Source organism: Xiphophorus hellerii, chromosome 20 (assembly GCF_003331165.1).
Source record: "Xiphophorus hellerii strain 12219 chromosome 20, Xiphophorus_hellerii-4.1, whole genome shotgun sequence".
NCBI lineage: Eukaryota > Metazoa > Chordata > Actinopteri > Cyprinodontiformes > Poeciliidae > Xiphophorus > Xiphophorus hellerii.
In genome coordinates this window covers 24810247-24823471 of record NC_045691.1, presented here as the reverse complement: position 1 = coordinate 24823471, position 13225 = coordinate 24810247, and the positions used below count along the sequence as shown (strand labels likewise).

The window sequence follows — 13225 nt, the reverse complement described above, 5'->3', positions numbered from 1 at the left end:
TTAGTTCTGGACTTCATCTGCAGCCCCTTGCTTTGTACCATCTGGACTCTGTGCCGGTAATAATGCCACAGCACAAACAGGCTGTGCAAAGCTTCCCTCTTTCCACTTCTGGCTGTGCTTTAATGTTGCAGGCCATTAAAAAGCTCTTCTTTTTTAACTCTATTGAGATCTGGGTAGTCACTCCTGCTGATTTTACAACATATAATACTGCTACGACAATAACATACAAGAGAAATCAAAGGAAGATAAAGAGCTCTTTTCTGAAGGTTGGACAGCGCTTATTAGACCTTTTGCTTTGAGAGATAATTTCCTGTCTGCAACACGCGAGCGAGTAACAGCTACAGCACAGGTTCTTTTGAAAGTTTACTAAAAGGGAGAAAGAAACTAAAATAACACGTTATATTTTATGGCCGGAACCTGTCACATGAATCTGACAATTTTTTCTTTTTTCTCAGAATCAGAAGATCCTACTTCCTGTAGATAAGGAATTGCACCTGTCGCAGGTGTCAGGCAGGAGAAAAGACAGATGCGTTGGTGTTCCTGTTCTCTGGGCTCAAATCTAGCTGCAGTCTAAGTTCAGCTCCACCGGATCTTACTCTGTGTGGAAACCACAAGCTCGTTATTAACTGCGCATCAAAAACTATGTTTCAATCAGTGGTCAAAGACCAGCTTGAGTGTAGCTTATGGCTACACTAATTTGCATGGAAATATACAATTTTTACAATACAGAATTATATAGTTTTAACAGCAAAACTGTATTAAATAAAAACAAAAACATTTTTCCTATTATTAGTTTTAGTAATTCTTTAGTTTTTGCAGACTTACAACCTACTTTGTTGTCTATAGGTCTCTTAAATTTGACCAAAAATGATAAACTTGCAAGATATTAAAGAAAAGAACAGGGTTAATATAGTAAAAAATGTGATCGTATCTTCTTGTGAAATGCTGATTTCATTTTCCACCAGGTCTTGACGTCTGCCTACTATCTCAAAACTACCAATTCCTGCTTTAACGTCATTCAGCAAATTCAGGAAATTGAGGGCAAAGGAACAATGGCCGTCTCAGTAAGGGTCTCAGTAAAAATATTTTTCCGGATCTTGAGTTTACATCGGCTCTAATCATCAAAATTAATAGAAATTAGACGAGACAACACAAAATGATGCTTGAAATTTGTGTTATGAATGTATATAACATTAAAATATAACATTTAGGACTCATTTACTGATCAGAGTTTTTGATACACAAGTTTCTGGTAGTGATCTTGTAATCTAACACAAGTCAAATCTATGATTCTTGGGTTTTAAAGGCGGACTAGAGCACCGGCTTACATTTGACGAAAGGAGTGCATCGACATGTTTCCTTTCCTCACATCCCATAAACATTCAGATTTGCGGGGAATGGATGTGTATGTTTAGAAATTGATGAGCCGCAGAGCAATCGCCTGTGGAAAAAATAAAAACACGCTCTGCAAATTAACGCGTGTGCAGATGCAGATTCTCCGCGGGCGCTTGCAGTGTGAGGGCGCGCGCACGCCGGCTGCGCCGAGCGTCCGTTCCCCCCCTCTGCCTGTGCTTAACAGGGCGTCCTTGCCAAGTCAACAAGACTAATCTGCACTCCGGCCTTGCACCGGGTGGGCTGGGTTGGAACGACGAGTGTTTACAAGAGTGCACCTCATATCAGTGGGAGGACACACACCTATGCAGACAGACACACGACTCTCCTTAGCGTCTTTGTGGGAAATATGAGGTGAAATCTGAGTATTATGAGCAGCTCACTTATTCACACACGTGCAGAAAGTACAAGGTAGTGCATCGTCCTGATCTCCTGATAGGTTTACTGAAGTTTTACTAGAATGTTTAAAAAATGTCTTATTTTACGACTAATATTTATTTTCAACGTTTAATCTTCAGTTGTAAGTTGGATTTGCTGTCTGGACAGTCGGACGTGTTTCTCCGTTGGAACAAACATTGTAAAGGAACGGTCGGCCCCCGGACTGAGCAAAATTACAAAACACTACAACAGGCGCACACACAAATATTCGGATAAATATCCTCTAGCAAGTCACTGTAAAACTCTTTTTTGTAGCCATCAGCAGGCCTCAGGCATATTTCTGGCCAAAGGTTTCACTCCTCTTATCAGAATCGGTAAAGCTCCTTTTTATCGATCGGTTCTCTTGCTTTAAAGTGTGATCTATTCATTTTTTATGGGGCTGAAGTTGGAGTCAATCCAGAAGCTTAATGTTGTTCTGGTTTATCTGGTCCAAACCCAGTTTGGATGTGTGTGTTTGGGATCATGGTCCAGTTGCGACACTGAGCTACGTCCGAATTTCAACCACAAAGCTGTTTATCTGAGGTAAAGTGAAATAATTTGAAGGTAGTCTTTTATTTTCATTATTCCACCCACATTGTGCAATTCATTAGTATCACTGTCAGAGAAACGGATCCTCAGCATGACGCTACCACCACCGTGTTTGCCATTTGATGCAGAGTTCTTAGGCCTGAAAGCCTTTCCTAGTCTCCGCATGTCTAGACTTCTCTGTCACTGGAACCAAACAGAAACAAAATCTGACCAGAAAATGTTTCTTTGTGGGGGGTTTGGTTTATCCGTGTGGCATTTGGTTGTGACTCTGGTGTACTGGTGTTTTCTCCTGGATAGGTCTTGAACATCATGAGCATCTCCTCCCATCTAAAGCTGACGGTTTTGGCCCAGACGGCCTGAAAGCCGGGTTTCCTGACCTGACAACGATCCAAAACACATCAAAATTAATCACGAAAGCCTTGCATTAAGTTTTCTGTGTAGGTCCAAAAGCCCTGATCTCAGTCATACTGATAATTTGTGGACCATGATTAAAATCTCAGCCGGTGCCAGGAAGCCAAACAATTTAAATGAACTCTCTACCCTTTCTAAAAAAAACAAAATACAAAGAAAAAGAAAGAAAAGTGGTCAAATCTTCAGCCTGAACAAGGCCTGGACCGTAACATGATTTCTCTTCAGCTTGCTAAATAACATTCATCCAAATATTAGTGGGGTTATGCATTATGTATATGTGTGAGCCTGTATGTGTAATTCTAAACTGGATTTTAGAAAATTTGCATTGATTTAAAACTTTTATACACAATTCCTATATCTGGGGTTTTAATGAAGTTGCTTGTTGTATGAATATTCCTACCTGAAAAAAAAACAAACCCAAATGCATAATTAAATATCTTGAAACATTATAATATCCGTATTCATGATGAAACTACTCAGTATTTTATGTTCAATACAGGATGGATTTGGATTTGCTCTGGACTTTGGATCCACTGTCCAAGCTAAACAAAGTTCAAACTTGTGTTTACTGGGGAGAACAACGAGGGAAGAAATACTTTCTTGATTATCCTACTGAACAGACAGGAAACAGATATCTGTAAGAAAGTTTTACTCGGAACAACGCAAACAAAGCCTTTCCTTCTTTGAGGCGGCGTTAAACTCGTCAGTCTTTAGCGCTTTGTTTAATCTCCATAGATTTACACTTCTGTCATTTCTTTAAATGTGTCAGGTTTTTCTCCATTCCTGATCTATACCGATCAATACATTTGCATTTATTTTCAGACTACATTAGGAACTTTATTTATTCCACTTTCAAATCATTAAGTTGTGAATCCTTTTGGCAACGGCAGCAGGTATTTGTTACGAACACTGGCAATAATATGTTTTCTTGTGCAAAAGTGGTCATTAATTTATGATAGACCAACACAAAATACTATATAATTGTGACGTGAATGATTTTACATGATTTTAAACTACTTCTGAACAAAAATTGATCTATCCTGCCAGAAGAACATTTTAAGTGTTTATAAACTTTCTTTTCTTACCTTGATCTGTGAAAGGACTGCAGATGTGATGCCTAAAAGTTATAATCTGGAACAGGGCGTCACATGGCGACATTTACTTAATTTAATTGTACATTGTCTCTTTTTAAATAAAATTACAGTTCAGAGTCAAAGTCAAAACAATCAATCACGTACTTTTACGCAGACAGGTTGACCAGAAGGCACTTAAAGTTCAAAAGGTCATAAAAATGCAATTACCACTCCTACTACTACAACTAATGATAATTTTACTGTGGATTTTATGGTTTTATAATTAGTGAGTCTACTTTTCTCTGATTTACGCAGTAAGCTTAACTGCATTTTATTTAGTTGTTTCATAGTAAAGGGACCACCTTTATTTATTTACTTTTGTTTATTTTCCTCCCCCTTCACAGTCATGAACTACTTTGTATCGTCCAGATAAAACAAGACAGATCTCATGGCTGAAACACGACACAACATGAAACGTTCGTTGCGTCTGAACCGCCCCGCCAGGCACTGCGCTCCCCTTTTCCACTCAGCTCTGTGAAACGTTGTGCCCTGGTGGCGCGGCGTTTAGCTTTGAAACTTCACAGCGTGGAGAACAGATGAGAGACGTGAGGGAAGGACATCCGTACAGGAACAGATAGACCTCCCTTACAGACGCGTATGCATGTCTTCTGCCGCTCGCTCTTTGTTTCCTCCCGCTCGCTGCTTGCTTCAGTTTTCTCCCGCTCCATCAATCACCCTCCACACACCCCGACAGCAGGCAGACTAAATAGAGGAGGATGTTGCACAGCCTCTCTTCCTTTCTTTAAAGGTTATTTTCGTTTTTTTACTACAGGGTAACACCTCTACTTTCTCTCCCTAGACGTCTGCTGCTCATCAACCTTTAGCCACTTCCATGTTACGTTGCTGTTTCTCTCCCCTCTTGCTTGTGGATAAAAAAAAAGAAAGAAAAAAATCACTTTGTTGCCAATTATATTAACCACTTGAAGGTCTGAGACACTCTGGACAAAAAGATGGCTTCGGTCTTATCTCGCGCAGCCGTGTGATTGATGTCAAGAGTGGGTCGCCAAATGTCTAGACATAGAAAATTTCCTTTAAGCCATCTTGGCTGAAAATAAAGCTCCCCACGTGAAAAAAAACAACAAAAAAACACCTTTTACCCCTGCAGAACTTCTCATGTAATCTGCACTTTGCAGTGTCACAAGTCAAACAGGGTTTGCATTGTTGCAAACTGATTTTTACAGGTGTTTTTGACAGAGGAGGCAACTTTGTTTTCTTGCATGACAAGACGTGTGCTTTTCTTCACGTTGCATATGACGACAGACAGGAGCTGCAGGCTGAGCCGGCCGGAGGCGGGCGCGGGGGGTCTGTTTGCATAATGAGTTCTGAGCGCTGGAGGGTCCGGGGCCAGGCTGCGCTGTCAGCCCGCGTCGAGGCGCAGGCCGTCGTCTCGACGGGACAGATAATGGTGAAGCTGATGTATGAAGGCAGCAAGGTTGGAGTAAAAAGAAAGGGAGGGTGGAAGGAAAATAAAGTAAAAAAAAAAAGCAAGGAAGGGCATACACTACCTCCTCGACTCTCACTGTCTGCTGGCTTCACCTGGATTGGTCTGTTCATCTGTGACAGTTTGAGAAAAAAAAAAAGAGGAGTGAGAGGGAACAAAAAGAGAGAAAGAAGAAGAGACCAGTTAGCATCATGTAATGGTTGCATGCTTCCACCTCCCCCCTCACAGCCTCAATACAACTTTCGTAGAATGACTCAAGCAAATGACAATTTAAGTGTATTAGAAATCTCCAAAGCTGCAGCGCTCGTGGCCATTGGGGGAATGGCTTGTTGGTAGTATGGGCTGGAAATATTATTTGATCTGAGATGAAAGGGGGACAGAAAGGGATCAGCAGAGGGAGGACTGGAACGATGGAGGAGAGAAAAGAGTGGGTCAGCAGAGCTATGCGTGTGCCATCATAATTCACTGTGTTAAATATCAATACGAATTCACACACACACCATCACACATTTATTCAAATGCAAGCCTTTGTAAGGTACGCCTCTACCCGTTTTGCAGCTGTAGACACTGAAAGCTCTGCCGTATTTTCTTTAGAAAATACCTGGAGCTCAGTTAGACTGAATAGAGGAGGATTGTAAGCAACCGTTTTCCAAGGCTTTCTAGACGCTGGACGTGGGTCATTTCTTTAACTTGGCCATTCTAACCCACTTCCTCTCTCTAAACCTCACTGCTGTAGCTCGGGGTGTATGTTCAGGCTTGTTAACCAGCTGGAGGGCGAACCTCCGACACAGTTTCAGCTCATCTGCAGCTCCTAACAGGTTTCCTCTGATGACTCTCCTGTATTTCGCTCCATTTATTTCAAAGTCCAACCAGCTTCCCTACACATACTGATGAAAGGCATCCTCACAGCGTGGTGTCGTCACCACCATGTTTCATCGTCGGTACAGGGGAGGTGGATTGTTAGTTTTTTGCCACATAGCTTGATTGCTCGGCTTGATTGACGTTTCATCGAATGTTGAAAGCTTTAAGTCAGGCACCACAGTACAAACTCCTCCTGCATTAGTTCTCAAACTGCTGGTTCACACTACAAAATGTCCTGGTCAATCTTCTTTTAGTACTTACACACACACACACCCACACACACACCCACACGCACCCACGCGCACACACACACACACACACACACACATCTACACCCCCTCTGTCCCCCACTGAGACCTTTCCACACTGTGTCCGCCGAGGCTCTCCTTTCATTTCACTCCTGCCTGTCAAAATTTCCCTCTCCGCCTCGCCACCCTGCTAAACGCTCTCCGCCAATCAATTTTTAATAATGCCAATCGCCACGCTGCCAGGAGGGATGGAGGGAGAGGAAGGAGAGGAGGAGGAGGAGAGCATAGGAGAGGAGGAGATGGTGGAATCTGAAGGATGAAAGGTAAAAGAAAAAAGTTGGGAGTTTTTTTAAAAATTATTATTTTCTGGTGCGATCTGTGTTTTGCAAATTGTCAATATGTTTTGTTTTGTTTTTGAGTTTGCGGATGAAGTCATCATTTTTATGATGCTGCAAGCTTTGTCTAAAGGTGAAGCGAAGCGCGTCCACACGGGGCGAAACATTTCAGCCCACACCTCCAACCTTCTCCGGCGGATCGTATCAAACCCGACCGTTCTCCGCAACGCTTATTTAAAAACGGAGCTACCCATTCCTCTCCCCCGACCGTCTCGTCTCCTCCCTCTCTTTGACGGGCCGAGAGAACCCTACTAATGTTTGTAATGTGCTGTGATGCATTATTTATCAGACTGGCTGTTGATATGGAAAAAAGGACGAGCGGGGATAAGGAAAACGGACAGGGGGAGTTAGAATGAGTAAAAAAGCGAGAGCGCGCGAATAAAGGAAGTCATCAGAGGGGAAGTGGGGGATGTAGAAGGCAAACAGAAAACACATTAAAAGAATGAGGTGGAGTTGGATTGCATGTGAGGCAGGTGTTTGAGGAGAGGGAAGTGTGGTGATAAAAAAAAAAAGAACGGGGGGAAGACAGAGGGAGGAATCAGGAAAAGAGGGCATAGGGGGGAGATGAGGACATAGATCAGAGTACGCTACAAGGTCAGCCCAGTGCTCCCAGGGGGCCCATAAGCCTGCATACATATGAGCACTTTTACCATGACCCATACAAATACTGTGGCCTCAGTCTGACCTACTTGTGTTTCTCCACTGGTCGCTTTTGCTTTATTATTTTATGTAAGTGCAGATTTCAGCCTGGAGTTCATGAAGGAGCTGACTGTATTGGTTTTAATTTCACAGTGGGAGAATACACTAAAAAAAAAAAAAATCATATAAAGTTAGTTCTAGTTTTATTAAAACCATAAGTCTTCATTCCTAACATGCAGAATTACAGTGATTATAGATACATTGATGAATCCCTTAATTCGTCACTGCTAGTTGAGCACCAGTGTGCAAAATGTCCGCTAATAAAATTTTAAATACCGCTCAGAACGTGGCGATGTGGTTAAACCATTATTTTCTTTTGTCACCAAAGCCCGAGTGGTGTTTCATGGGCTCTCTATCAGTGGGTTTCCATTATCCCAAGGCCCATAACTGCTTCAAGGTCAGTTTTATCATCCCGCTCATAATGGGGTGAGTTAGCACCAGCCCAGTGGACGGCCGATCCCAAAACTGTTGTTAAAGGCAGACGCTGACTCGCCCGTATGGGTCCCTCGAGGAATTCTGCAACGGCGCTCGCCGAAGCCAGATGGCAGCGTTGAGCAGGAGAAGCGTCTAATGCCAAGTGGGCAGAAAATTGCCTTCCACACGGAAAGGAAATGGGGGGTGCGGGCGTTTATACATATGTATGTAAAGTTGCGCGCATACAAAAGCTTGGCCCGTCCACAAACACACAGCACTGCAAATAAACGAAAGCAACCATCCATGCATGGGAACGATGGCGGTTCTCTAAATGGAGCCCTGGGCCAGTCTGTCCTCCTGCAGCCCCAAAGAATAACAAAACAACTCCTTTCTATTGCGCAACTCATGGGATTCAATAAGCTGAAAATAGTAATCTGATATTAAATGACTAGATAGGCAGAAAACGTTTGAGCTATGTCTGCCAAACCTGCATTGGGAGAATCTCAGCGAACTGTCATGCTGCAGATTTGTATCTATTTATATCTATTTAATAGCAGTGACCTCTGATGTTCGTATATTTCACATCGTACTTTAAGCATCGTAGATGAGAATCTTATACATACAACAAAATGGTTACAGCTTCTGAAGAGGACAGTGATATTTCTGACACTAACGATTCTGATGATGATGGTTAGAGAGCTTTGGTCCACACGGCTTTAAAACCAACTCATATTCCTAATTTCAGAATCTTTTTTGAGTAAAGCTTTATAGTAACTTCCTATAGTTTAAGCTGTAATCTGATACAGGTGCTAATAAAAATATTCAGGTATTGCAACAATACTTGACTAAGTAAATAAGCGTTGCAACAATACTTGACTAAGTATTGTTGCAATGGATTGTTTAATAATTTGTAAAAAAAAAACAACAAAAAAACAAAACATCAATGTGATTTTTTGTAAATTGAAGAACATTTTCTACGGACATGTTCGACATCAATACAACAATTCAGCACATATATTTTTTTTCATTACAAATTCAGTGCTTGTCACACTGTAAAGTACTGCGGTTTTCAAGATTTTATAATGGAAATATATCTGCAAGGTTAGACGAAAGGCACGTCGGTCAACATGTCCGCCGCCACTTAACTGGCCATTCAAATCGGCTGTAGAAAACCTGTTAGAGACTGACTTTAACTTTTCTTTTGTCGCTACACGACTAGCATACAGAGGTCATCAACCTCGGTGCAGCCATCCTGAGTTCCCGTCTTTGGTTCTTTTGCCGCATGTCTTCCTTTTCTCTGCTCCCTTCCTGTCAGGCAACTTTCAAATAAAGACCAGTAGTGCCAAAAGTAGTCTTTTTATAAAAAAAAACTAACAATTTTTCTTTTGTCTCATGAGATCCCTTTGTGGTGTGTCACCTGAGGTAGAAAGATGCCTTGGCCATATCAAAAGCTACCTCCGCATGGAAACCCACAACAGAATACAAATATGGAAGCACCCAACACATAAATAACTGGAGCCTTTTGATTTAACACCGACTCAACTGGCTCAATTTGCAGGATGAACCTCCTTACACCCTGCTGGTTGCTTGTTCTCTTATCCTTGTCAATGCTTTTCTTTAAACTTAGAAACACCAGCGTTGTCATACATGGACTCCATTGTTCTACAGTTGCTGAAAGTCCAACTTCAGCAGCTTTGCGTCAGATTGGCTTCTGCGCGCCGCGTGAGGAGAGTCGCAGCTTCATGAATGCACGAGGCCTGCACGCGCGCTCTCGCACACACACTCTCGCCTCTGTTGATTATGTAACTCAATGACAGAGCTCTGCCTCAGCTCTGCCACAGATTCCCCCGTTAACTAGGAGGGTTGGGAATACAAAGTCTGCATGCAGGCTGTGTGCTGTACCAAAACTGGTGAGTCACTCCTCTGATTCAGCCTGGCACGGCCTGAGAGTCTAGCAGGGCCCCTCAACAGCGGCTCCACAGTTTACCTTATTGGATTTAACCTCAATACGGGACAAAACTGCAGCCTTTGATCTGAGTTTTACCGCTTATTGTATTGATTTCGCTGCATGAAAGCTACAGAAATTAAGTTACGAAAACACTGTTACGATGACAACTCTATGGGATTTCAAGCAGCTGGATTTCTGTACGCTGCCCTGTTATGTTCAATATGCTTCAAATGCACTTTATTACAAGTCATTCGGAGCGGTTTTAGCATCCACAAGCCTCACACACACACATGCACGCACACACAGAGTAACGCGTGCACGCTGAGGCGGAGCGTCGCAGAGAGCTCACAAGGACACAGAAGTCCGCACTCACTCAAACTGCCATCATTCTCCGAGAAAGAGAATATTGAAAGTATGCTTTACGAAACTCGAGAGAGGAGGCAGGATTTTCTCATTTTCACCCTCGTCTCGCAGATGTGTTTTTGAGAGAGAGAGCAGAGCGGTGCAGGCCAGGTCATTTCATTATCACAGTGAGAAAGCACTCCATGAAACTCTCCCAGGGAAGCAAGGAAGGCTGCTCATAATATTCCACCTCTACCATTGTCACAACTCTCTCTGTTTTACATTCTGCAGCTAAAAGCCTTTTTAAAAAACATGCCAACTGCCTTAATGTTATTCTATCCAATTTGAATGTTGATTTTTTTTCCCCGCCTCTCCTTCTCTGTGGTCTCTGTTCATACATATTTTCACAGTGCTGCATTTAAAAGCGAACATTTAAAACACGCCTTTTGCAAACGTTTGAATTCTTTGCAAGAGGACGAAGGTCCGGGTTACGTGTAACGGGATGCCAGCGCTCGTGTCAAACGAACCACTGGCACTGAACCCAGAGCTGCTTTCCAAACCATCTCAGCATGCAAAACACTCATTTTGGGATGGAGAGTTGCCAACAGAAACATTAGCTGAACAAGAATATGGTTATAACCCCTCCATATCCTGTTTTTGGAGAGTTGGACTCCGGTGTGAAGAGAATAGAAAATCTTTAGCTTAAAGACTAAATGACTAAAAAAAATACTTAGTAGGTATGAACAGCCTTGACCGAGAAACGAGTTTTAAAGTATTCAATTCACAATACTTCACAAGTGATGATCCTCTACATGTCCATTAAAGCTCCTAAAGCACATGCACATGTTCTCTTTTAGCCACACAAGCGTTTTGCAGCATATGACACTAAAGGATCTCCCTTAACGCTGCTTCAAGATGAGTAGCAGATTGGTACCAGAGTCAGAAGAGACATTTTTGGGTCCCAAAACTTATATTATCTAACAATTTCCAAGTCCTACTGTAACAAAGTGTAGATAAAAATAGAGGAATGTATTGAAATGTTTTAGAAAGAGACACACACACACACTCAAAAAACAAAAAAAACAACAACAAATAAAATCAGTCACTTATATATTGATTTGCGCTGAACCTTGACTATTTAGTCATTTTGCTAGGCTATATTCCCATTCCTATGTTTCCCACTTGGCAACCTTAGATGATTGTCCATCTATTTTTGGATCTCTATTATATTCTTCATGAATTTTTTCAGGCTAAAAATGCTCAAAACATTAAGAAAAGGAGCCTTGCCCAGTTGCAGTTAAATGTGGTTGCTGCTTCACACAGAAAAATGTGTTATGTGTCTTCAACAGTTGAATATTAAAACAATTCATTTCAAACTGGGTAAGATCAGAGGTCGTGATCTCAGCTGTTCCAAATGAGGATCAGAAGGACATCATCGAAATCTTAAAATACTGATTCACAGTTAACTTAAAATACTCTTGATGTTTGATTTTTACTCATAATTTATCTCCGCAGTTCATCAAAATACTTGATTAGCAAAATAAATAAGACACATGAGTGTGCAGTGTATGCAGAATTGGGCTACAAATGAGCAAACTGACCTGTATCCAATACATTCTGATGATGCAACATTAGTGTTTATTTATCCCAGTTCTTTACAAATAATCTTTAAAGATTAAAAATGTAACTAGAATTGCTTAATGGCTAAGTGGCCAAATCCGACTTTGGTTCACCCTGAGGGTTTATCAGATTTCTGAGGAGAAAGTGAGTATTTCTCTTTCTTTCCTCCCTGCTGCTGTTCTTCATCCTGACGTACGGCAAAACAGTAAACCTTCATTTTTGAGTGAAACACGCTGCACTATAAAGGAGAACAATCTTTTCCTTTCCTTTTCTGTTTTTTTTTTCAACAGAGATGTGCAATGTGCTTTGCGTCAGATCAAGAGTGAGAGAAGTATGTTCTGACAACAAGGCGGGCCCGGCCCAACTGTTTGTGCTGGAACTGAGTGGAGTACCGGAGCCGGTCTGAATGGAAGAAAAAAACATCTCGAGAAAATCTCTAAATAAAATTACAGACTACAAAGGAAAGTCTAGCTTCTACTAGTTGGTATAATATTGCCACAGTGAGATAGAAGAAAAAAGACAGTTTTACAGTTTAAATCTAAACTGCAGACAAAAATGTTTATTCCTGTCACAGTATTGCACATCTGCCTTTGATTTGAATTGTGCAGGAACAGGCAAAACTACACCGAAATAACACAACGGCACTGCCTTGTAACACATTTAAAAATGTAGCGTTTAATCATAGCTTAATCCAGGCTTTTGTAGATTTTTAAAATTAAAATTCTGCTGTGTTAGCACCACCGTTACTCACACACCCCATGTATGCCGCCAGAGCATGCCACTGCTAAAGAATCAATGCAACTGTGACTCAAATACTGCAGCAATGATTGAATAAAACCAATGTGACATTATATCACAGTAAGCTACGAAGACACACCATTCCCCTCTACATGCTGGATGCTTGAAACTAGAAGTTTCAGTGACGGCATAACCTATTTCCTGTCTAATTTGGTGAATAATTATCTGACCTGTTGAATGCATTCATAGACAATATAAAACTGAATTCTCAGAAGGTCACTAGATCTTTGTTATGCATATAAAACAAACTAGTTTGTGATGTCGCATAAATATGACTTCGTCCAACAAAAAGACAGATTGATCTCCACTATTCTACATAGGAGCTAATCATGCTTCAAAGATGTGACAGGACAGATAGAAAACAGTGTCATTTTAATGCTGATAAAAATGTACAATAAACACCTACTAGTAGTTTTTAAATGCTTGTTGATGAGACTATGATCTCTGTTTCCCATTCTGCTTTTCAGGATAGAGTAAGTCTTAGAAACCTCTGGACATTCCTGCATTTTCTGTACATTTTCATTAAACAAACTTCAAACCACAAGACTGATAAAGTT

At 41.4% G+C, this 13225-nt stretch overlaps 1 protein-coding gene across 6 annotated transcripts in view; it reads right to left on the bottom strand.

Moving 5' to 3' along the window:
• Positions 1–13225, bottom strand: part of celf4 (CUGBP, Elav-like family member 4) — a 142125-nt gene that overhangs the window by 23031 nt on the left and 105869 nt on the right. For all 6 annotated transcript variants that reach the window (XM_032549236.1, XM_032549234.1, XM_032549230.1 and 3 more), the window contains exon 3: positions 5408–5456. In XM_032549236.1, the coding sequence (XP_032405127.1) occupies positions 5408–5456 (49 nt within the window). The remainder of the gene's footprint in view (positions 1–5407; positions 5457–13225) is intronic.